The sequence below is a fragment of the Perognathus longimembris genome, chromosome 2 (genome assembly GCF_023159225.1).
Source record: "Perognathus longimembris pacificus isolate PPM17 chromosome 2, ASM2315922v1, whole genome shotgun sequence".
NCBI lineage: Eukaryota > Metazoa > Chordata > Mammalia > Rodentia > Heteromyidae > Perognathus > Perognathus longimembris.
The window spans coordinates 34959655-34983604 of NC_063162.1; the positions used below are offsets into that span (position 1 = coordinate 34959655).

The 23950-nt window shown below is 33.5% G+C and overlaps 1 protein-coding gene across 15 annotated transcripts in view; it reads right to left on the bottom strand.

Annotated features, from left to right (window-relative positions):
• The window catches only part of Pcdh15 (protocadherin related 15), a 443526-nt gene that overhangs the window by 267722 nt on the left and 151854 nt on the right, over window positions 1-23950 (bottom strand). For 14 of the 15 annotated variants that reach the window (XM_048338795.1, XM_048338794.1, XM_048338792.1 and 11 more), the window contains 3 exons: window positions 14797-14916; window positions 5566-5676; window positions 3112-3282 (listed from right to left, as the gene is read on the bottom strand). In XM_048338795.1, the coding sequence (XP_048194752.1) occupies window positions 3112-3282; window positions 5566-5676; window positions 14797-14916 (402 nt within the window). The remainder of the gene's footprint in view (window positions 1-3111; window positions 3283-5565; window positions 5677-14796; window positions 14917-23950) is intronic. The other variant, XM_048338790.1, reaches the window with a different exon arrangement.

Sequence of the window (23950 nt, forward strand, 5' to 3'; positions counted from 1 at the left end):
AAAACAGAACTAAAGCAGAATTTTTCTACGCCTGGTGGGAAACTAATGCATCAATACTGAAAAGCATACAGAGCAATAATTCAAGGAAAGCACATACAAAATAAAACTTACAGGCTGGGAATATGGCCTAGTGCCAAGAGTGCTTGCCTTGTATACATGAAGCCCTGGGTTTGATTCCCCAGCACCACATATATAGAAAATGGCCAGAAGTGGCACTGTGACTCAAGTGGCAGAGTGCTAGCCTTGAGTAAAAAGAAGCCATTGACAGTGCTCAGGTCCTGAGTCCAAGGCCCAGGATCTGCAAAAATAAATAAATAAATAAATAAAAATGAATCTTATAGATTATTAAGGTTTTTATTTATAGATACGTAATGTATGAATATGTATTCATTTACTTATTTAGGGATAAATTAGTTTTCTTGCTTAGCAAGAAACAATCTACTTACCACTCAAGTATTATAAACTTACTACACTTGGGCCACTGTGTCACATTAGAAAATAGAACAAACTTTCTATGGTTGTATTTTCCAAATTATACAGACTTTTCTCATAATACTAGAAAATTGAAACTCTATAATCACAATAACCATTTGAATGTCACAAAACAAGCATAAATTTACATAATAATTCTATATGTCTGTGAAGATTTTAATTAGTGTTAAGAACAATTTCCTGCATTAGAAAATAACATATAACCTATACTCATAAATAATATCATTAGTAAACATGTTTATTACATTTTAATATGAAGTCATTTTTTTCTTTTTTACATCCTGATTTATGGGTCCAATATGCTAGTTAAACTATATTGAATTTAATCCTTAAAGGTTTTTTTCTTGAGCTGATGAAATTCTGAGGTATGTAGGAGAAAATAAGACATCAGTTTATAAGATGAATTGATGTCAAATCTTTAAAATTGAAAGAATTAGTTCTAGAAAGGATCAGCAAGTTCATAATTAGAGTCAGCATGTTCAGTTTAGATGACATAAATGGATAGTTTCCCACTCTGAATAGCAAGAACTTACTGAAATTTCCTAAATTTTAGCAGGATATCTGACGGAAAATAGGACAAAATAGGAAATCAAAAGAATGAAAGGCTAGACATAAACACAGCAATATCCATATCAAATTCTAAACAAAACTCTAGTTGAGTAATCTCAAATGCATTTGGAATTATAAGGTACATGAATGTAGGAAAATGTGATCCTGGATTTATTTTTTCAAATATTTTCACACGGCAATTTACTTTACTATATGGACTTATTTTAATATATGGACTTGGGAGCCCTTCCAATAGGGAGAGGGAATATTTCCCTATCTGGTGAACTACATCAACCATCTATGTCACTGTGAAGGAGTCCGAGTGATCTTCAAGTAGCTCAGCCCACAGCCTTAGTTGAGTACAGCCAACAACCAACAGCCAATCTAAGTAAACTGTGCTATCAGTGGCACCCAGACTTTGGTACAGTGTAGCAACTGATGTCGTATGAAGCAAAGATAAAATGATAATAAGTTGAACAAGAAATGTACTCACCGCCTTACATATGAATCTGTAACCCCTCTGTACCAGACTTTGACAATTAAAAACATTTTTTTTAATGGTCCCTTAAGTCCTACACAGTTTTTTGGCTTTAGGAAAATACTAGCTCATTACAGTTTGAATTTATTTTTATATTGAGATAATAATCAGATTATTTACTAAAAAAAGAGTAAAAATGCCAGTGAATGAACAAATATTAACCATACATATTAAATATTTGAAAATCAACTCTGCTCAATAGAATGCTAAAGAATGCTCAATGGTATTGAAATATAAGGCTCAGTTGCATTAAAATTTTAGCATAAGATGTTATTTAAAAAGTATGTTCTTAAAACCTTATACAAGGGATACTTATAAATCTGCTCATTTGTATTTGTTAGGGGCATCAAAAATCTCTTCACTAAGCGAGAATCAATCCACTCTCCTAAGATTCACAACATAAGTAATTTCTTGACTAAGTGTTCGTTCTCCTCATGTTAGAATCATCATTTTGTTGATGATTTTGATGGTTACTGGCCTGAGGCTTGAACACAGGACACTGTCCCCAGGCTTGTTCAGGTCTAGTCCAAGGTTAGTACTTTTCCACTTCAGACACAGATCGATTTTCTGCTTTTCTTTTCTTTTGTAGTTTTATTGGATGTAAGAATGTCAAAGGCTTTCCTTCCCAGGCTGACTTTGAAATGTGATCCTCATATCTCAGTCTCCAACATAGTTAGGATTACAAGCCTCACCACCAGTGTCAGGCAGAATAGTCAATTCTTTTTTGCCAACTTAATATCAAGTAAATGCAACTAGCACAAAAAATATTATTATAGCACTATGATGAGATAGGTGAGTCAAAGACACATGGAATATTACAGTGTCTACCCACAGAATCACTTTCCATTATAACCCAGTTTACAGAAACCTCATGTCTGCACTGCTTTTTGTGTATAGAAGCAGGCCTTAAATATACGAGGCAAGCACTCTTGCCACTAGGCCATATTCCCAGCCCCAGGCCTTAAATATATATTAACAGCATTATTCTTCTTAAATCTGAAATTTGTTTACACACACACACACACACATTCATTAGATAGGTAGTCATAATTGTTTACATAAATTTTATGTCCAAGAATTTATCCGAATGTTTCTTAACACTTGCACCTCTGAAAAAAAGTCGAGGGGGAGTTTTGCATATTCAGCTAGTTAATATGTGGGAAGAGCATAGCACAATTCACAAAATCTAGGTCATTCTATATTGTATATCTTGACTTTGTTGAAATGATAGCAATACTACCTAGAGTTCCCCAAATACATTGGCAATTGAACTCTGTCTTGGTGGAAGACAAAATACTCAGTGTCAGAATCATTACTGCTCAGTGATGTATTTTCCAGTTTGTAAATGATATGATTAAAGAGCATAATAGAAATTGATCCATATTCTCTGAAACTAGTGATAGACAAAACTATTTTCAACACTGTTCTAGTGAATCGTGTCATTGGCAATAAATATGCCAGCAAGATATTTCAACCGGTTTCCAATGAATTTAAAGGGTTATAAGTGAAAGACAAGTTGAGAGCATATTTACCGGAGTTCTCAATTCTGGTATGACAGCTTGGTAGGTGAGGGGGCGGCAATCCCGAGTGTTTGGCACTAGAACACAGGGAAGAAACATTGGACCCAAGTCATCTCCATCTAGGATATCCACGGTGAGGGTGGTGGTGGTTGTTCTCCGTTCATTCAGGTTTTGAGCACGGTCCTGTGAAAATTTTAAAGCAATGAATTATGACAGCAAACGTATGACCTCAATGTCATCTGTGTTTTTTCCCCTAATTTGTCATGTAATATCACATCACACAAATTAAATGAACCATCATTGAATGAATTATTTAAAAAATAGGTGGACTTATCTGAGTATATTGGAAACCGTGTTTACTGGTATTGGAAGTAGGAAATACAAAGGGAATACCAAATTTGAGAGACACAGGGTAAAAAAAGAGAAATAACTTCAAAAGCAATACTTGCAAAACTGTTTGGTGTAAGTGAACTGAACACCTGGGGGGGAGGGAAAGGGGGGAGGGAGGGGGGCATGAAGGACAAGGTAACAAACAGTACAAGAAATGTATCCAATGCCCAACGTATGAAACTGTAACCTCTCTGTACATCAGTTTGATAATAAAAATTTGAGAAAAAATAAATAAAAATAAAGCAAAAAAAAAAATAAAAAATAGGTGGAAATATTTATCAATGCATTGAGAAAAAATGTGAGAGGTACCCAACAAAATTTACAAACCACTATGTTCTGAGTAAGTACGTTACAGATTGTTCACAATCACAACCTACTATTTACAAAAGAGGTGTAGAAAACCACAAATACATAACCATTATAATGGTAAGGTATTGAAACCCATTATTAGATGCTGCATTAAACTTTAATTTTTTCATCCTAACTGAAAGTATTTCTTATGGGAAATTAGTTTACTTGCAATTTCTTCATTTGTGTAATTCAAGAAAAATGCTGCTTATTTTTTAAATCACTTATTGCCTGTTCTATGTTTAGCAATGTGTTATATAAATATTGCTTGCTGTAAGTAGGCAAGGAACATGTGGAATCAAACAAATCACATGAATTAAATGAAACTTGATTTTAAAATAGTATGAGTCTGTCATGCTTATTTTTTTATGTATTCTGTGGCCAGGTCATGGAATCCTTGGGATAGATTCGAAACATTTAAATATAAAGTATTAAAGTCAGGTTTTTATTTATTTATTTATTTGCAAAATGGCTAGAAACACCTATCAGTATCATTTGTATATATCTTTATTAAATGTTGCATCATTAGTCAACAATAATTTGCATTAGTAACGAAAAGCAGAAGGATGGGGAAACTGCAAATTTAGAACAGCCGTGAGGTTTCTGACCCATTCAATTACATAACATCACATGGGGATTTGTCTTTATATACTTATCAATAATAACTGGAATATTACTAACCAAAATTAAAATAATATCATAGTAACTTGTTTTTTCTGTATGTCTTTACTTAAAAATTACAAAGCCAATATTGCTGCCTTAGTCTTAATGATCTTAGAAGAAGAGTCTTCCATTTCAACGTATTCCCCAGGAAATACCCAAGTAACTGAAAGGAATAACACAATACATTTAAAATTTAGACTTAGTTAACAAACAAGTAGGGGGAAGAAGTAAGGAGAATTAGGATTGGAGAGTACTCCTCAAAATCTGTTTACACAAACTGAATTCTAAAAATATAGATTTAAAATGAGTTTTATACATCCAACAAAATGTAGATCGTTTCCTTCCATCCTCTGAGATTTTGATGTTTACTCAGAATTTCTTAGATACAATCTAGAAAACTGCTTTTGTCATATTCTCCCAAGAGGGTAGTACTGGAATTGCCTGGTGGCTTATATTTTAAAGATACTCAGTGTGAGCTAAAACCATATTATTGGAGTGTGGATAGTACATTAGAGGATGACATAGTGGGTGAACAACATGGTTTGTGGATTTGACTTCCCAAACACATGTCCTCTATTTTCCATTTGGAAAAAAAATAGAATATATGACTTCTACACAGTACGGTGAGGATGTGGAGGAGATGATCACTTCTCCCATGATAAGATCACCAACAAGGGGCTGGGAATATGGCCTAGTGGCAAGAGTGCTTGCCTCGTATACATGAGGCCCTGGGTTCGATTCCTCAGCACCACATATACAGAAAATGGCCAAAGTGGCGTTGTGGCTCAAGTGGCAGAGTGCTAGCCTTGAGCAAAAAAGAAGCCAGGGACAGTGCTCGGGTCCTGAGTTCACGGCCCAGGACTGGCGCCCCCCCCCCAAAAAAAAAAAGATCAACAACAAGTTTGACAAGAAATATACTCACTACCTCATATATATAACTGTAACCCCTCTGTAGGTCTCTTTGACAATAAAAATATATTAGAAAAAAAATCACCAAACAAGTACACATGCATTCTTTCCTTCATAGGATCATAAACCAAAATGCAGGAGAAATTAAGTACTCACATTGGCTTGGACGATGACATAGTATCGAGTCTTATCTTCATAGTTGAGCCTCTTCCTTAAAACTATGTTTCCAGTCAACATGAGAGGAATCTCAAAGGTGTCATTGGAAGTCTGCAAATGTTCAAGGTATGAACATTAGTAACTTGATATGGTTTTCCATATAAAATGTGTATAGGTGGAACATCTATCATTTGAAATATACATATACAATACACATACATATGATTATTGTACTGTCATTGGCTTCCATAATGCTACCTTTCTACTAATGCTTTGGAAATGTTCATCTGCAGGCTAGCTTAGCTCTGTGGAGCTAGGCTTGCCTATTACTGTGACACACCCTGACTAACCTAGCCCAACTATGTTAATTACACTCAATGAGATTATTCTGAAATTTTACACCTGGTCCAATTGTAACGTAGAAATATTTCTCTTATTCACAAAGGAGAAGACAGAGAAAGCAATCTTCCCTTTTCTGCTTGTAGATACTTCTGTTAGGTTTGAAACTTGGAATTTCATATATCCAATGCCTAATGTATGAAACTGTAACCTCTCTGTACATCACTTTGTCAATAAATAAGAAAAAAATTTAATTAAATTAACAAGGAAAAGAAAGGAACTTGGAATCTCAACATCTTACTTGAAACTACTGTTGGAACTAACTTAAAAGTAAAACTAACAATAGAACTAATTTATAACCCTGCCAATCTCCTCTTGAACATATATCTAAAGGAGATTACTGAGTAGAAGGGAAACACACTTTATACTCATGCTTATTGTAATTCTGATCATGGTAGCCAAATGATGATTCCCCAAACTCAATAAATGAATAAAATATTATGTTTATTATGGATAGATATAGATGGGGAGATAGATACAGATGATTGCCCTTAAAAATTGATCTTTTAGAAAAATATTCAATACATTAGTTTCATAGTCATGTGGTCATGTGAGCAGTAAATTACTCATTGTTTTCACCATATGCTTTTCTTCTATTTCTAGCAGAATAAAATGTTAAAGGTATTCAGTGCCTCAAAAAAATATTATGTTTATAATATTACCATATATTTGCAGCATGCAAGGGTTTTATTATCATATTCCCAGTAAATGTACAGGATCTACCTTGAAAAAATCCACTTTCTCCAATGTATTTCTGTATTTCCTGCCAGACATTGGATGGTGGGTTTCATCATGATATATACACAGATTATATATGCATGTGTTTATATATGTGTATACATACACATATATGTGTATATATATATATATGTGTGTGTGTATACATACATACACACACCCAATGGATCACTATCACTCAGTATCTCCTTTCCCCTACCTCTCTTTCAATTCCTCTCCTGCCTTTCTCCACTTCATGTTCCCTTACCAAAATATTTAAGGACTATTCAGTGGGCTAGGAAATGATTCTGAGAGTTGGTCTCTCTTTTATCTATTTATTGAATTCTTGTTCTCATATGTAGGGTTTAGTCTATCAACCAAGCCTATAGAGAGAGAGCAAAGTTGTTGCCCCTTTTAATAATTTTTATACTTATAAAGGACCAGGTTGACATTGTTTTATTTGAATGATGGCAGTTTCACAGTTGATATCTTGTTATGGCTAAATCCCTTAATGTCGTTTGTCCCAAACACCTCATCTCCAAATAAAAAAATCTTCTCAGTGAATCTGTGGTCCATTGCTTGAAAACTGCCAGAAAATCTATTCATTTAGTTAGATAAGGGTATAAGACTAGTTAAGCAAGGTTTATGGCCACTTTCAAATGATGGGGTGGAGAGGGCATGGATGAGAGTTTTCACTCCTACTCCATCCACATGGCAGGGAGGAAGAAAGAAAGTTTATGCTACAGAGACTGTTTCTTCAGATATGACTCATGTACCATACTCTTTTAATTTAAGTGTGACTGTGAGTTGATATCAGTTTAGATGTCATGGCAGTGTTCTGTTGGCTCAGTAAGGAGGTGGCAAGTCTCATAGATACAAATGTATTGGAATTAGGGTATAGAATAATCAGTAATCTTAGCTAGCAACTGAGTCTTGTTCATTTGTCATTTCCTCAGAAAAAGTTCTTGTCTCAGAAGTATATATGTAGATATAATTTGATATTCTTCATTAGCTTGAAGGACTGAAAATCAAATCCAATGAAATAATGTTTTGATATAGAAACACACACACACACACACACATTTCTTGGCAACCAATGTAAGTCACAAATGTGCCTTACTGAGCTTTACTAAGCCATTAATTACAAATGTATGGAAAATATGTAAGAAATCTCTGTCTCTCAGAGGCTTTACATTCTTTTTTTTTATTATCGTTAAGTAGTTTTAAAAAGAAGTTGCCATTCAATAAAGCAGTTTATGAACATAGTTCATCTTGGTCAATGTCATTCTTTTCATCATTTTCCAATTCATATTTCACCTCTTCCCTCATTTTTTTATTTTGTAGGATATAAATTCAATTTTATTACTGTCTTCTCCACCCCTAAATAATTTTACTCCTATTTTCTATCATCCGTTTAAAATCATCTCCAGTACTTCAATCTTTCCTACCTTTTCTATCTCTGTTTCCTTTTCTTTTTGCCTGCAATTTTTCCTCATTTGCTCTAGTGAAGAATGATAAACAGTGTAGTCTTTGCCCACTCAAAAGGGACAGAAAGCAGGCAGTAAATGTGAGATGTGATCTTAATAGAAATACTAACACTGTGGTTGTTGCTATTGTTATCTTCTGATATTCCTCCCCCCTAATTCACATTTAAGGATATATTAAAGATTATGATGTAATTTAACTTGTTATAATCAACTTTCCATGGAATAGTGTTTGGAAGTCCTAAGCTGATAATAGAAACAAGGTTAAAATGATTTCAGACTTTAGGTAAACACATGCAGGTTTCAAGTGTTACAGAAAGAATTGTATGAAACACGTAGGTAGGATTGGTTGTTGTTAAGTAAGAATAGTATAACTAATGGGGATGTGGGGCTCCCATGATAAAATGCATAATAAATGAATGTAATGTTACCCCATTCTCCCATTCACCAACATAAAATAAGGAAAACTGTTTGGCTTAGCTTGAAATATTTTAATAAAATCTGAAATGTTGACTTTGACTTACATGCAGACTGATTAAGGATGGTGATTTGTTAAAAAAAAAATTGCATTTGTACTTCCTGACACAGGAAATTCAAATGCATTACAAACTTGCACATTACAAAATAATGGATGGCTCCCCCTCCCAATATATTCAAAGCTATAGGGATTTAAGCGTATTACCAAAGAGCAAACTACTCAGGAGGGAGTTAATAAAAGATATCACCTCCATCCCCACTCTACTGCAACATCACTCTAATACTTTGAAGAGTAGAAGATGCCTATCTATACTGCTTTTGTGTGCTCAGTGCTTTCTGAGCGTCAGTGCTCATTAAGAAAAAAATAACAACACTGCATATTTATTCCAGGAGAGACTGACACAAGTAATATGTTATAAATCGTCTGCTTATCATTTCTGATGAAAACATTTAACAGATTTCCTGGACTATGAATACCAGTGAGATGGTTTAAATATCCCTTAGTAAAAGAGGTAATAAAAATGAGAAAACTAGCCTTAAATTTACCTAATTTCTGCTCTACCTTTCATGATAGAAAATGTCAAGGTAACAGAAATTAAGTATTTTCAAGATTTAGACAGACAGCATAATCCAGAGATTATTACAAACATCTTGGAAAATATTATGTTGTAGATCCCTTGAGTGATATTTAAAATTTCCAGTGGTTGAACCGAACCTGAAGGAGTCATTGCCCCAAATAAGTCTAGTTTGCTCCTTTGGCTTGCTCTCTTTTTCTGAGTCCTCTTCTCTTATTCAGTTTATCTCTTAGAGGAAATCATATTCTCGGCCACCAGCTAAAACATACCACAAAATCAGAGCTGAATTAAGTACCAGATAGACCACACTGGATCAGGAGTGCTTAACTATGCATACTTTTGCTGTCCTTATGCCTGTTTTGTTTTGTTTTTTTGTATATCCCAGTGCTACTGTAGCATGTTTAAAATGGCTATTGATTTCTTAAATCCCATCTGTCTTCACCATATGATCCTATTGAATTAATTCCTTCTTCTCTTCAACACAACTGGCCTCTCATTCGGTGTACTTGGGAGAGTAGCCTGGCCAGGTTTGTTGGATCGATCACAATGGGACAATTACAGAATACTCCGGTAAGAAACTGACAAAGAAATATTACTTGGCATAATTTGAAGCCAAATTCTAAACCTTCTCTGAGAGTTCAATATGTGTTTCCACTTCATTTCAGCAAGAACACTCCATAAGTGATCAACTCTCTTATTTGCTATTTGGCCAGGTACCTGATTCTGGTGATGTCTATCACTGCTGCCTATTGTTAGCAAGAATTGTCTTAAGTTGGTTTTATTCAGAATCCTTTTTAGCTATGGAAAATTGCCTCAGCGATTTTTACACAAATTTTCAAAAATTGTCCCGACAATACACCAACTCCCACTTATCATGTTTTATGAATGAAACTGATTTCTATCTTCTACTGCAAGCCTGATTGTAGTGGTTTCTATAGCTACTGCAATTGTTCTATATATTTTCCTCATCATGCTTCCATAAGAATTATTGAATAATTGTATTGTTGACAGCTTTGAGGTTTGAACTCAGGGTCTTTCCCTTGATAGACAGGTACTTTACATTATGACACTCTGCTAGTCTTCCCCTGCCCAAGTATAATGCATTATTATTTTTATTTTTATTGTACAATGGAGATATGATTTAACAATATAATATATGAATACCATGCATCTTGATCCATGTCACCAACTTCAACAATCTAATATCCATTCAGCCTCCCCTTTTCCTTACATTTTTCAATTTTGTTGGATATATAATAAAATTTTCACTGCACCCCCACTCTTTTCATGATCTACCTCTCTTCCTTTGGGCCCTCTTGCAAATACTTATTTCTTGGTGTTTATTTTGTTGAGCATTTGCTGCTACTCCTCTTTATGTTTGTTTATTGTTTTGTTTGTTTCAAATAGAGTCTTGCTTCAAGCCCTAGCTGGCCTGCACTAAGACCTTCCTGTTTGTTCCTTGCCCTGTGGATGGAGTGATAACCATGAGTCATACAAAGCACCTAGTCATGGTTTGGAATGTACTCTTGTGAACATCGGCTTGTCAAGGTTGGCCGCAATCACTATTTCCCATTTCAAGCACTCATGTTGCTAAAATTATAGGCTTCAGCCACCTTGTCACTGACATGTTTCCTTTAACAACTGTTGAGAAGGCTTTTATAATTATATATGTATATATTTTGCATATATATGTTAAAATTGCATATATATATATGTAATACCTACAAAAACGTAGGTTATGCTGCAGGAACAAACTTGCACATTTCTGTTTTTTACCCTTCATATTTCAACATCAACACATATTAGCAAGTCTAATATGTATGTTTATCATTAAGGCATTGGGGATAATGGATGTTTTAACTCTCTCTCTCTCAAGTCACAGTAGTGAAAGAATATATAATAACTTGTACATTTGTTTCTTGAGATCACTTTAATTGACAAAAGCAAGTAATTTACTATAAAAAATAGTATGCTCTTGGGATATCGCCAAAAAAAAGGAAAAATCAGAAAATGGCACAAACACTGTTGCCTAAAATTGAGTCAATCAGATCAGTAGCCATTTATCTCCAAGTTTCATACCTTTATATTTAAAAGATCATTTGAATTTCAACAAATACAATGACAAGAGAAAAGGTAAGCTGAATATAAGTGTTCTGATTTATTAACATATTCAGTAAAGATCTCTGTTGTAGGCACTTGGGTGGATATGAAATTTTTATAATTTTATAAGTAAAAATTCCTCCTGTATCTTTCTGCATTTATTTTTAGTAAATTATGTGTCATTCTAAAAAAGAAAAAATAATTGGGATGAGACAATGACAAAAATCCTATCAAGGCAAACAACCATTTTAATTGATTTTTTTTTTTTTTTTGCGAGTCTTAGTGCTTGAACTCTGTCCCTGAGCATCTTTGTGTTCAAGGCTAGTGTTCCACCACTTGAACCACATTGCCACTTCTGTCTTTTTCTCAGTAGTGTATTGGATAGAATTTCATGGAGTTTTGTGCCTTGGCTGGCTTTGAACCAAGATCCTCAGATCTCAATCTAATGAGCTAGGATTACAGGTATGAGCCTGTGGTGCCTGGTTAATTGATTTGTTTTTAAGACCAAGATAGACTTTTAAAAAATAAATTTGATTACATTTATTCAAAAAGATGCACAGCACTGGATATCACAGTGTGAACAATTCTTAATACCTAACTCATACTCATACTAAGCAATTTCGTACTTTGTGTTACTTCTTTTGCTTAAATCTGGTCAGTACCTCTGACTTGCTTGAAATCACAAACTCTAATGGCCAAGTTGGTAATGCTGTCATCTTTTGGTTTATATCATGTTATGTGAGTCTCTTACTTGTTAATGGGCTTGCTCCAGATATTTACTGTTATTCAGAATGTGTGTGCATAAATAAATGTATATATATATATACATATATACGTATATATGTTAAATATATGTGTGTTATACAATATATACAATAAATATATATTGTATAGTATTTCTATACTGTTATCATAATATAATATATACTGCTATGATAATAGTTTATAATGTTACTATTTGAGCATAATATATACCAATATACACTATATTAGTAATAACATAGTATGTGACATATATATGTGTATATATAGTATGGAATAGTATATGTTTTCTTCTTCATTAATCTCCTTATAGTCTATCACTTGTAAGCATATTTTAGAGACAAATTATGGATTTATATATTTTATGAAATAATTCTTCTGTCTTTAGCTTTTTCCTTTTCAGTATTTTGTGTTCATTTTCCATAAGCTTTGTTCATCACAAAAACCACACATTGAATTTTCATAAAGATTTCACACTTTTTATCATACTTTAAGAGTGTCAAGGGGTTGGGAATATGGCCTAGTGGTAAAGTGCTCACCCTGTATACATGAAGCCCTGGATTCGATTCCTCAGCACCACATATATAGAAAAAGCCAGAAGTGGCACTGTGGCTCAAGTACTAGAGTGCTAGCCTTGAGCAGAAAGAAGCCAGGGACAGTGCTCAGGCCCTGAGTCCCAAGCCTCAGGACTGGCAAAAAAAAAACATAACAAAGAAACAAGAGTGTCAGGTTGAGGCTGAGTTCAAAAATGACTGTTCTGGTGTCAGAGGTTGAGCTGTAAATACGCTATGTGTTTTCTATAGTGGTTTGTCACTAGTTTTGTAACCTGAGTAAAATTTCAAGGTGCTTTGGAAGAACAATCATTCTTAAAAAAAATAATAAATTCAAAATTTCCAGTAAATCTCCCATTAAAGATAATTAAATGGAAAATCTAAACCTTGACATGGAGTAGGCAAATGATTAAGAGTCCAAAATGAAAACCAGGTGTCAATAGCTCATGACTGTAATCCTAGCTACTCAGGAGGCTGAGAATTTATGAGAACACGATTAAATTTTGTTTCTGAAGAGACGGAAGAAAACTACATTTGAATATTAATTTTAATGATACTTTAGACATAACTTCAAAGATTGCTTAAAATAATGTGTAGCCAAATAATGATGATAAAGCAATAAATAGAAGAAAGCAAGTGAAAATATTATTAAGAAAAAAAATGTCTACCTTTACCTCTATTTAAGACATGTCTTGGTATGATATGTAATTTCTTTGAATGAAATTGTAATTGTAGTTAGAAAAGTCAGAGGTGAGCATATTTTTCATATTAAGTTACATATTCATTACACATAAAATTTGTTTTTATATAAAAATAAGTAGTATACTACGGTGTCATAAATATGAATGCATTTACTAGTTCTTTAACAGCAGCAGAAAACCAAAAATAAAACAAGAAATTAGATATATCTCTCACTGATCTCACTAGAAATAAAAACTGGTAACAAAGCTTACATTAAAATTTCAGGATGACTAAAGGTGAATTCCCCTAATATTAGAGCTTGATTAATGCTTTCTCAATGTACCATAAATTAAGAGGTTTTTGTGATGTCTGACCCTTTTTCCACGATGAATTCTGACTAGACCTTGAGAAATTATTTATTCCACAGGGATACTAACTTTCTAAGATTTGTTTTGGCTTTTGTAACTTTGAAACTGCATGTGACTGATTTGTTCATCTTGTAGGTAGAAAAGGGAAGATAGTTGTGCTTGATGGCAAACCCACAAATCTCTGGTGGGAGGAAGCATTCAAAAGGGAATTCTTGAAGCACATAAGGAATTTCACACAAACAAAACCTCTAAGGCATAGATTCTTAGTAATATATTTTCTATCTTAAACCGCATCTAAATCTCAAGCTATTTTTTGTCTCCTTCAAAACGAATATATGTTCCTCTAAAATACATATTCTGTATCTGATGGTTTCATTTATAGAACTGGAAGAATAAAGTTTAGGAAATAGCAGGTAATGTTACCTAGAAACATGGAACAACACATATAATTACATATAAAGGAAAACTACTTAGACAGCAAAGAGCATAAATCGTTCAGAAAGACATTTGACATCTGTTTTCTTCTCTCTTCCTAAGGGAAAAGTGTTTCCTCTTCCTCCTCACTGTTTTCAGTCTTCTTTTCCTTTTTGTTGTTTTATATAATCTTCATGTTCTCATCATGTCCCTGTCTCACAGTTTCACTGCCTCTGCCTATAGTATCTTGATATTCTCCCCTTTAAGGAACACAAAACCTCTCTGTTTTTGTTATTGTTCATTTTATACTTTTATTATTATTATATTAGTATTTTTATTCATATCGCCACATGTTTTTAAAAATAAATAATGTTTATTTATATTTATGGCAAGATCTTACTTCAAAGTCCAGGATAAACTCTAACATTTAATTCCATGATCTTCTGGACACAAACTCCTCAGTGTCTAGATTGCAGGTGTGTGTCGCCATGTCTGGTGTTTATTAATATATTTGTTACAAATGATTTATAAAGATATCCTACTTACAAATACCTCCAAAGTTCAAGTTTGGGATAATTTCGATAATAGCATCATTGCTAATGTAATTCCACTAGCTACTAGAACAATACAACCATTACCCAACAAAGTAAATGTTAATATTATTCCTCAAGTGTAATTCCATTGCATGTAGATATTTACATACCGGATCTTCTGGGTTATACTGGATAACATATTCTATCTGTCCATTGGGACCATCGTCTATGTCAGTAGCTCCATTATCCCCTGAAAATCCCGTGAATACTGTGGTGCCAACTGGAGTGAGCTGAAAAGGAAAGAAAAAACTGTCAATTCTCATTTTATCAGCTGCATAGTAAATGTTCCATCGTGAAAACCAGCAGTTTATTATACAAAGAGAATATTCAGCTGCCCACAACCAGATTGAAGCACTTTTTTTTAGTGCTTGCAAACCTTACATTGAAGTTCTTACAATGAGTGAAATTACCAACTTCTTGTTTAGGGTTAAAAAAAAAAAAGAAATAGAAAGGCTCAGTGTAATGTACGTTTGGACCAATTTATATCCATTAGCGTCTTTTTACCTGTTGTGAAAATGCATTTGTTTCTCTCATTTTAAAACCTTGTTGCATTAAGTTATCTACAAACTAGAATTTAAGTTGCATAAGGAAGTTTCTTTCTGTATTTTGAAACTAAAATTATACCAGAGAGAGCCACAGAATACAGGTTGATAATTACATGCAAGGAACAAATTCATTTTAGAGAAGGGGAAATGCTAATATAATGACCATTAGAGAAAAAATCCTGGAGTTCCTTTAGTATTTCTGATGGTTATTCAGTAGAAAAATACCATGTGGCAAGAGTGGGAGAGATCCTCATAAATTTTCATATTTTACTAGAGCATTAACAGGACAATGTATGTGCTATATAAAACAATGATGTATCATTTTGTTTTAATAGACAACCTTAATTCTTCTTAATCAACTCCAGAAAATCAATATTATATTCTCCTAAATAAAGACCATTGAAAAATGTATTTTTATATTTGGAGATATTTCTGTCAGTCTTCCTTTTCTATCCCAAGGTTTTAGCTAGAACTTCACTGCTTACTAGTTGAACATCAACTTAAAAATATCACCTACTCCTCCTTCATTCCTGACATAAAAATACAGTGTTCTTTTAATTTGTATTTACATGTTATATTTTATTTTGGTAACTTTTGTTTTTCTACATAAGTTTGGGATCTGTTTTAATAACAATGAGTAGTCTTTCTAAAAATTAATAGTGGCTTTTCTGAAAACTAAACCAAGAATAAATCCCTGTTATGTCTACAAATAATAAAAAATTACTTAATATGTTTATATAAGGGGTGAAATGTTGCAAAATTGAGAACTATGAAACATAAGGAAAGACATTGAAGACACAACTGCAAGTACAACCTTTGTTTGTAAGTTAAAGAAAGTAATTTTGTTAAAAGTCTACAACAAAAAATAATCTACATTTAAAGTTCCAAGTTCAATATGCATAGAAAGAAAACCTCCCAAAGTTTATCTGAAACCACAAAATTCTCCAAAAGCCAGAGCAATTTCAAAGAAAAAGAACAATGCTAGAGGATGCACAAAACTTGGCTTCAAAACTATACCAAAAAGCTCTAATAACCCAAACTAAGTGGTAAAGACAGAGAAGCCACTATTGAGCAGTAGAACAGAGAGCTCAGAAATACATGTTTGTCAACATGTATTTAGCAAATTATTGAAAGCACTTAATACGAAAGGAAGTTAAAAGATGGTGGGAAACTGAACATTCGTGAGCAGAACATACCTGTGCTCCCATTTCACTTGTGTCAAAAGCAAGTAAAATGTAAATTCCTTTTTTTTTTTTTTTTTTTTTTTTGGCCAGTCCTGGCTTGGACTCAGGGCCTGAGCACTGTCCCTGGCTTCTTTTTGCTCAAAGCTAGCACTCTGCCACTTGAGCCACAGCGACACTTCTGGTCATTTTCTGTGTATGTGGTGCTGGGGAATTAAACCCAGGGCCTCACTAGGCCATATCCCCAGCCCCAAATGTAAATTCCTTAACAAGGAAACAAGGGTAATCACCCCTGTATTTTCCCAACTCCTGCAGTCAATTTCCTCCATGGGAATCAAATTTAAGCCCTTATGGGCAGCAGTGTAGATCTATATTGGATTGTTTGTTAGAAAACTAAACAAATGGAAAGTTATGCTAGACTAACAAATTCATAATTGATATACATTCTTTCGGAGACAATATATTCTTTGGGAGACAATTGCATTTGAAATTTATTTGGAAATATCAACTATCCTGCATGTAAACATGTCCTGTACATTGGAGTTGCTCCTAAAATTATTTTGTGAATGAGAATATGCACCTAGACACTAACATATCAAGTGTTAAATAACGTATCTAGATGCAGTATTTTGACAGAAATGAGTGAAATGTATATGAAGAATTGACTAAATGTAAGATGAGAAGCATTTGTTTAACTGAATTCTAAATTGCTATTTAACCAATACAGGTGAAAACTAAACAAATGGAAAGTTATTCAAGAATAACAAATTTATATTTGATATATATCCTTTCCAAGATTCTTTATAATATGGAGACTTGTAAATGAATTGATAATTCATAGATCCAATAATAGAAAAGATTCACCTAAAGAATTAAATTGAAAAACTTACTCTTCCAAATATTAAAGTTTCATTACAAAGATATACATAAAATACAGTGTAAACAACCATAAAATGGAAGATTTTATCTGGTCCAGAAATTGTCTCCAAGAGAATTATGTGGTTCAGAAGGAGTTAGATCATTAGTGTCATGGGGAAATCCTTTTTGAATAAAAAATAAGAGGTCTATTCATACCAATATGAAAAACACTAAGTATTGATTACTACCTCACAGCCCACACAAAAGTTTATTTCAGTAGATTTTATTTAAATTGTAAACCCCAAAATTTCTACAAGAATGAGTTAATATCTTCACAAATATGTAAAGAGAAAAGACAAATTTAACAGAACATATACAAACTATGGAAAAAATAGATTACTTGATTTAAAAAAACACTGTTAATATGCTAGCGTTGGCATCAGGAATACTGTGAAAGAAGTCTTTTCCAAAATGTGTAAAAAATTAAACCCTTCTGTAATTTGATTAGAAAATAACAGCTACAAAGACAAAATTCACACACAGCAAATTACACTAATAGTAGCTAAAAATGCTAAAGAAATGTTCCATTTCAACAGGCATCAGAGAGTCTTCTTAAAATTCCAGCAGAAAATTTCTATATGTTCATCAGGTTGATTAAAATTAATAATAAAGAAAATGCCCACTTTCATTTAGAGGTGAAGCAAATGAAACGCTTACACTGCTGGTGGGAGCCAATTTTGCAAATTGGATTTGAAATTTATTTGTCAATATCAAATATCCTGAATGTGAACATGTTCTATGCATTGGAGTTTTTCATAAAATTATTTTGTGAATGAGAATATGCACCTACACACTAAAATATCAAGTATCTAATAACATCTACGTGAAGAATGCTGACAGAAATGAGTCAAATGTGTACAAAAATTTGGATAAATATAAGATGAAAAGCATTGCTTACTTTGATGAATTCTACATGGCTATAGAGACAATGAACCAAAATAAGAATGAAACAAAATCCTAACATTAAAAGAAGACATTAATCCATTTGTACTAGTGTACATAGTTTTAGTGTTCATAGTACTAGTGTTCATAGTACTAGTGTTCATGGCTAACGTAATAATGGTATGAACTATCTGGGCCCTTTGTAAGAGTGTTTAGAATTCAGAAGATGTTTGTTGAAAGACCTTACATTTGTTTCCATCTCCATTTTGTTTGTTCAAAAACTCAAGTGTTTACTTGGGTAAACTTTCTGAGGTAAACAATATGATCAGTTTTTCTAAAATTTATTTCAATAAATAAATTTAATATTAGAACACTCAAGTACAAATACTGAAATATTTGCATAGGTTCCTTATAATTTTCTTCAGATTAATCTTGTAAGATAGAAAATAGGAATAAAATGTATTTTCAGGGACTGGGAATCTGGCTTAGCAGTAGAGTGCATGAAGCCTAGCATGCATGAAGCCCTGGGTTAGATTCCTCAGCACCACATACACAGAAAGTGGGGCTGTGGCTCAAGAGGCAGTGTCTTAGCCTTGAGCAAAAAGAAGCCAGAGACAGTACTCAGACCTTGATCCGAGGCCTAGGACTGGCAAAGAAGAAAAAAAAATGTATAATCACTGAAGTTGGATATTTAAGGGATCAGAAATTATATATGTTTATATTTAATTTATGAACATTTATTAAAATAGAGAAATATATGTTCTAATCATATATATATATATTTATTGAATGGATTAATTTATTTTTTGGTGTACACTTTTATGAATTCTACATCTATTTCAGATTTTCATCATTATCCAAAACCTATTTTAAGGTAGAACATATTTTCTTTTCCTCTATATGGTTGTTTGTAAGGTTTATATTTTAGTGACCAAATGTCACAATTTATTTTCATTTCATTAGTTCATAACCTGAACAAATTCTACAAATTCACAGACCTCTAGTTTACCCCATTCTGGTTTCTTTTGTTTTGTTTTGATTTGTTCTTTTCTGGCATCTTTGATAACCTCTTTTGAAGAAGCAATTCCCACTTATAGAATAGCTATACAACTGCAGTAAGCTGGCCAGAATTTCTGACAGTCAACTATTAATGAAACTATCCTCCTTCTGCTGTTTACATCACAAAAACTAATAATAAAAGGAAAAACAATAAAACAACACATTTGATTATAGGTGTTACTACTTTCCTTTAAGAAAATCCTTATCAGTAAAAACTCAATTTCAGCAAATAAATATTGTGCTGTGTACTTCAAAGAAAATACTGAGGAAAAATAAGTGGTTGACAGCACTCCTAGATCTTCATACTTCGTTAAATGTATATATTTGTGGATTTGATAATATCGGTATCTTCAATGTCATTGTATTGGCGGGTAAAGATGAACTAGCATGTTAATTTGTTATGAGATTTTTGGTGTTACAGCTAATGTATCTATAAAGTTAGGTTTCTTGTATATATGTACCATAATATTTGAAAAAAATAAGAATATAATTTGGCATTATTAGAGCTGGAACTCATGACCTCCTGCTTGCTTAGGTACATGGTCTACCACTGAGTCATGTTCTTCAACCCTCCCACACCCCTTTTTACTTGAGTCATTATTTTATGCAATTATGGAATTCTGCATAATTCAGCCCTATCCACAGTCTTCTATTTATATCCCACTGTGGATGATGGGAACATACCACCATACCCAGAATATTGGCTAACTTTATGCCACAAGTTTTCTCACACTGTAATCTTTTGAATTTCCATGTGGGGTTATAGGCATAAGCAGTTATGGCTGTCAAACAAGAATATTTATGTTATAACTGAAGATTAACAGCACTTCAAACTGGTATTAGAACTAGGGAAGTGAAAGGGCATATCAAAATCGAGAGACAAAGGATAAAAAGTCAAACAACACCAAAAGCAATACTTGCAAAACCATTTGGTGTAAACCAACTGAACAACTCATGGGGGGAGAGGGAAAGAGGGAGGGGGAGGGGGGAATGAGGGAGGAGGTAACAAAAAGTACAAGAAATGTTTCCAAGGCCTAACGTATGAAACTGTAACCTCTCTGTACATCACTTTGACAATCAGTACGGGGAAAAAAAAGGAAATCAATTAATGTAAAATAATTAGAAAAATAATTTACTAAAATTCAACTGATATTTTGCTTCATATATGTTTCATTAAGAATTCAAGTATCTCCCTCCTCCTATCCTCATACAGGATTGCATCTAAATAGTCATGTTGAAAAAATGAAATATAATTAGGTACCATGAGAAGTTTATTATGTAATAATATGTAATTTAATGGAAGAAATCTTAACAAATATACAGCTGCTCTATTTTACTAAAAGACACACATTATCTAAGAGAACATTATCTTTAGTGAAACAAGATTATCAGTCCACATGAGACACATATGTATGGTCAATATTATTTATCAGATTTATATCATTAGACAGCATTTCCTGGCTGTTAAACTCATAAAAATTCTACTCAACAGAAGGCAATACAAATTATCACTACTAGTAAAACTGGAGGCACTTTCATGTTTAATTAACATTAATATTTCCATTTTATGATTTATCTCGTTTATATGAATGGCATGAGCTCATTTGATTTTTATGATTGATATTTATTACATCTAGTTGGCCACATAGGGTGCCCAATTATTTGGATAAACATTATTCTGCGTGTTTACGTGAGCATGTTTCTGAATGAGATTAACTTTTCTACTTGTAGATCAAAGAAAATATATTAATTTTCTTTCCCAATCTGAGTGGCCCTCAGTCAATCCATTGAAATCCTCAATAGAAAGAAAAATTGAAAGATTGAGTAAAGAGTAAATTTGCAATTTCAGCTTGCCTTGGCTTTGAACTCAGGCACTGACTTTGTCCTGTCTGAAGACTCAGACACTGACTAGCATTTATTCCATTAATTTTCCTTCTCAGACTTCAGGCCCAGACTGGAAGTATGTAATTCTCCTAACGTTCCAGTTTAAAAACTGTGGACTGTGGAACTTTTTAGTCTCATTAAGTGTAAGTGCTAATTCCTCATAATAAATCATCTTGTTCTGACCCTGTAACAGAGAGATCAAGAGGCAGACAGGAGATCCTCTCAGTGGGTAGGTAGGTAGGTAGATGGTAGATAGATAGATAAAAAGATAAAGAGATAGATAGACAGACAGACAGAGAGAGAGATAGATAAAAGACACACTGATAGTAGATAGATCTCTCCCTCTCTTTCTCTGTCTCTACCACTGTCTCTATTTCCCTCTTTTGCTCTCTTTGTGTGTTTCATATCTGTGCATCAAATAAATGTGAATGAAAATATTTGGAAAATAATAAGCTCTCTCTCTCTCCTTTCCTCTTCCCTCTCAATCTCCCTCTTCTTCCTCTCCCACCTCTCTCCCTCCTAACCCACCTCTCTCCCTCCTCTCTCTCACCTCTCTCTTTTTCTTTCTGGGCATGAGGCTTGAACTTTGGTCCTGGATGCTGTCCCTGAGCCCTTTAGTTCTTCAAGGCTAGCACTCTACCACTTGAGCCACAGTGCCACTTCCGGATCTCTGGTGGTTAATTAGAATTAAAAGTCTCATGGACTTTCCTTCCTGGGCTGGCTTTGAACCATGATCTTTAGATTTCAGCCTCCGGAGTAGCTAGGATTACAGGCATGAGCCACTGGCTCCCAGCCTATGTGTATTTCTGTGAGTGTGTATACAATATTGGCTCCTTTTCTCTGATCTGAGGAACACTGTCAATACAATGTTGATCCTAGATTGTATTTGATGAAGCAATTTGACTTGGGAATGGTAAGGATTCAAATCCAAATGTTTTCACTCATCAAGGCCTATTTTGTTCTCTGGTTGGCATTGGGTGGAAGCCTGGTTGCTGATTCAACTGCAAAACAAGCCATAAGGTAATCTGTTGCTTTAACCATATTCTAAGATCTTTTGGTGATTGCTTACAGTCTCATAGTAATCTATGAAAAGTGTTTTTAAATTAGGCATTGACCTATTTTCTCTTCTACAATTATTTGCAGTCTTTTCAATCACATTGTATGGTTTAAGTCAATTACCATAATAATAATGTTTCTTTTTTTTTTTTTTTTTTTTGGCCAGTCCTGGGCCTTGGACTCAGGGCCTGAGCACTGTCCCTGGCTTCTTCCCGCTCAAGGCTAGCACTCTGCCACTTGAGCCACAGCGCCGCTTCTGGCCGTTTTCTGTATATGTGGTGCTGGGGAATCGAACCTAGGGCCTCGTGTATCCAAGGCAGGCACTCTTGCCACTAGGCTATATCCCCAGCCCCATAATAATGTTTCTTAATCTGAATCTTTTATACTCTTTCCAAGAATATCACTTTTGCTTCCTCCTCAGATTTTATGAATCCTTTACGCGAGTCTTAGAAATAAGGCTTCAAACTGGTGATCAATTTGAAAACTAAAGGAACCTTCCCAAATGAAATGTAGAGCTGAATTTGTAAACAATGAGTACTTACTTATACAAAGAAGGCATCAGAAATCAAAAGATTTAGTAAATGACTTTACAAAAAAAAAAAGACAGCATTTTGTGGACCAAATGTTTAAGTATGTTTTATTTTGAGAACTACTATTTTGGGAAGGATAACTGGATGAAGGTGGAGACTATAAGATGTAGTTTCACCTTACATTCCTGGTATTCTTCTCTCTCCTCTAACTCCATAAAAATAGCATTATATATTTTTCATGAAGGAAGTAAGTTTATTGGAAATTAATAAGCATATTGGAAATTAATTTTCAGTGATTATGCAGATATGGAATTGAAATCCAGGAAAGGCAGACTTTTACAAAGCTTCTCTGTCTCTGTCTCTCTGTCTTGAGTTCTTGAGTTTGAATTCAAAGGCTCCTGTTTGTTAGGCAGGCATGGGATGGCTAGAGAGAGCCATGTTCCTTGCATTTTTTTATCTTTTAGTTATTGATTTGTTTTTTTTTGTTTGGTGCTGGTCTCTGAATGAAATCCTCTTCTCTTCTTCATGAGTAGCTTCAATCACAAGTGTGCATTGACACACCTGACTTACTTTTTCTTATAAAATTCTAATTAGCACATAGTTATTGCTGTAAGTCTAGATGCGATTTAGATAAAATAAAGGCAACATTTGAAAGAAAGTTTTTACACTACTTCTATAAATGATACATTTACTTTCTACTCACTCAGAAAGCACTACCTGAAGACAGGGGTTTTATTTTATTTTATTTTATGAATTTTCTGTATAAATCCATTCACTTTCTTACTCTGGGATCACATATAGTACAACATGGTGATAAATTTCCCAGCTTAATTGAAACTCCTTTCTTTCTCATTTAGATTTGACACTTTTCATAATGAGATGATACAAAATATAATGACTGATTCCAATCTCCATATTTTGTCATCTGTCACATAAAAAGAATAAACACATATTTTGCATCTCTGTAGGCATGTATGTTTTAGTTCAGCTTATTTCTCATAAAATTATGTATTTGTAATAGAATGTACTGAAATTAAAGTAATTACTGGAATTAAAAATTTATTATAATCTACGACTACACCATCCATCTTCAGGGTGAATTGTGTCACTAAACTTAAAAGACTTAGAGAGAAATGTTACTGTGAACATGAATTTGACAGTAGTAAGTACTTAACTAAAGATTTTGAACTTACTGTTGCTTTAGATCTT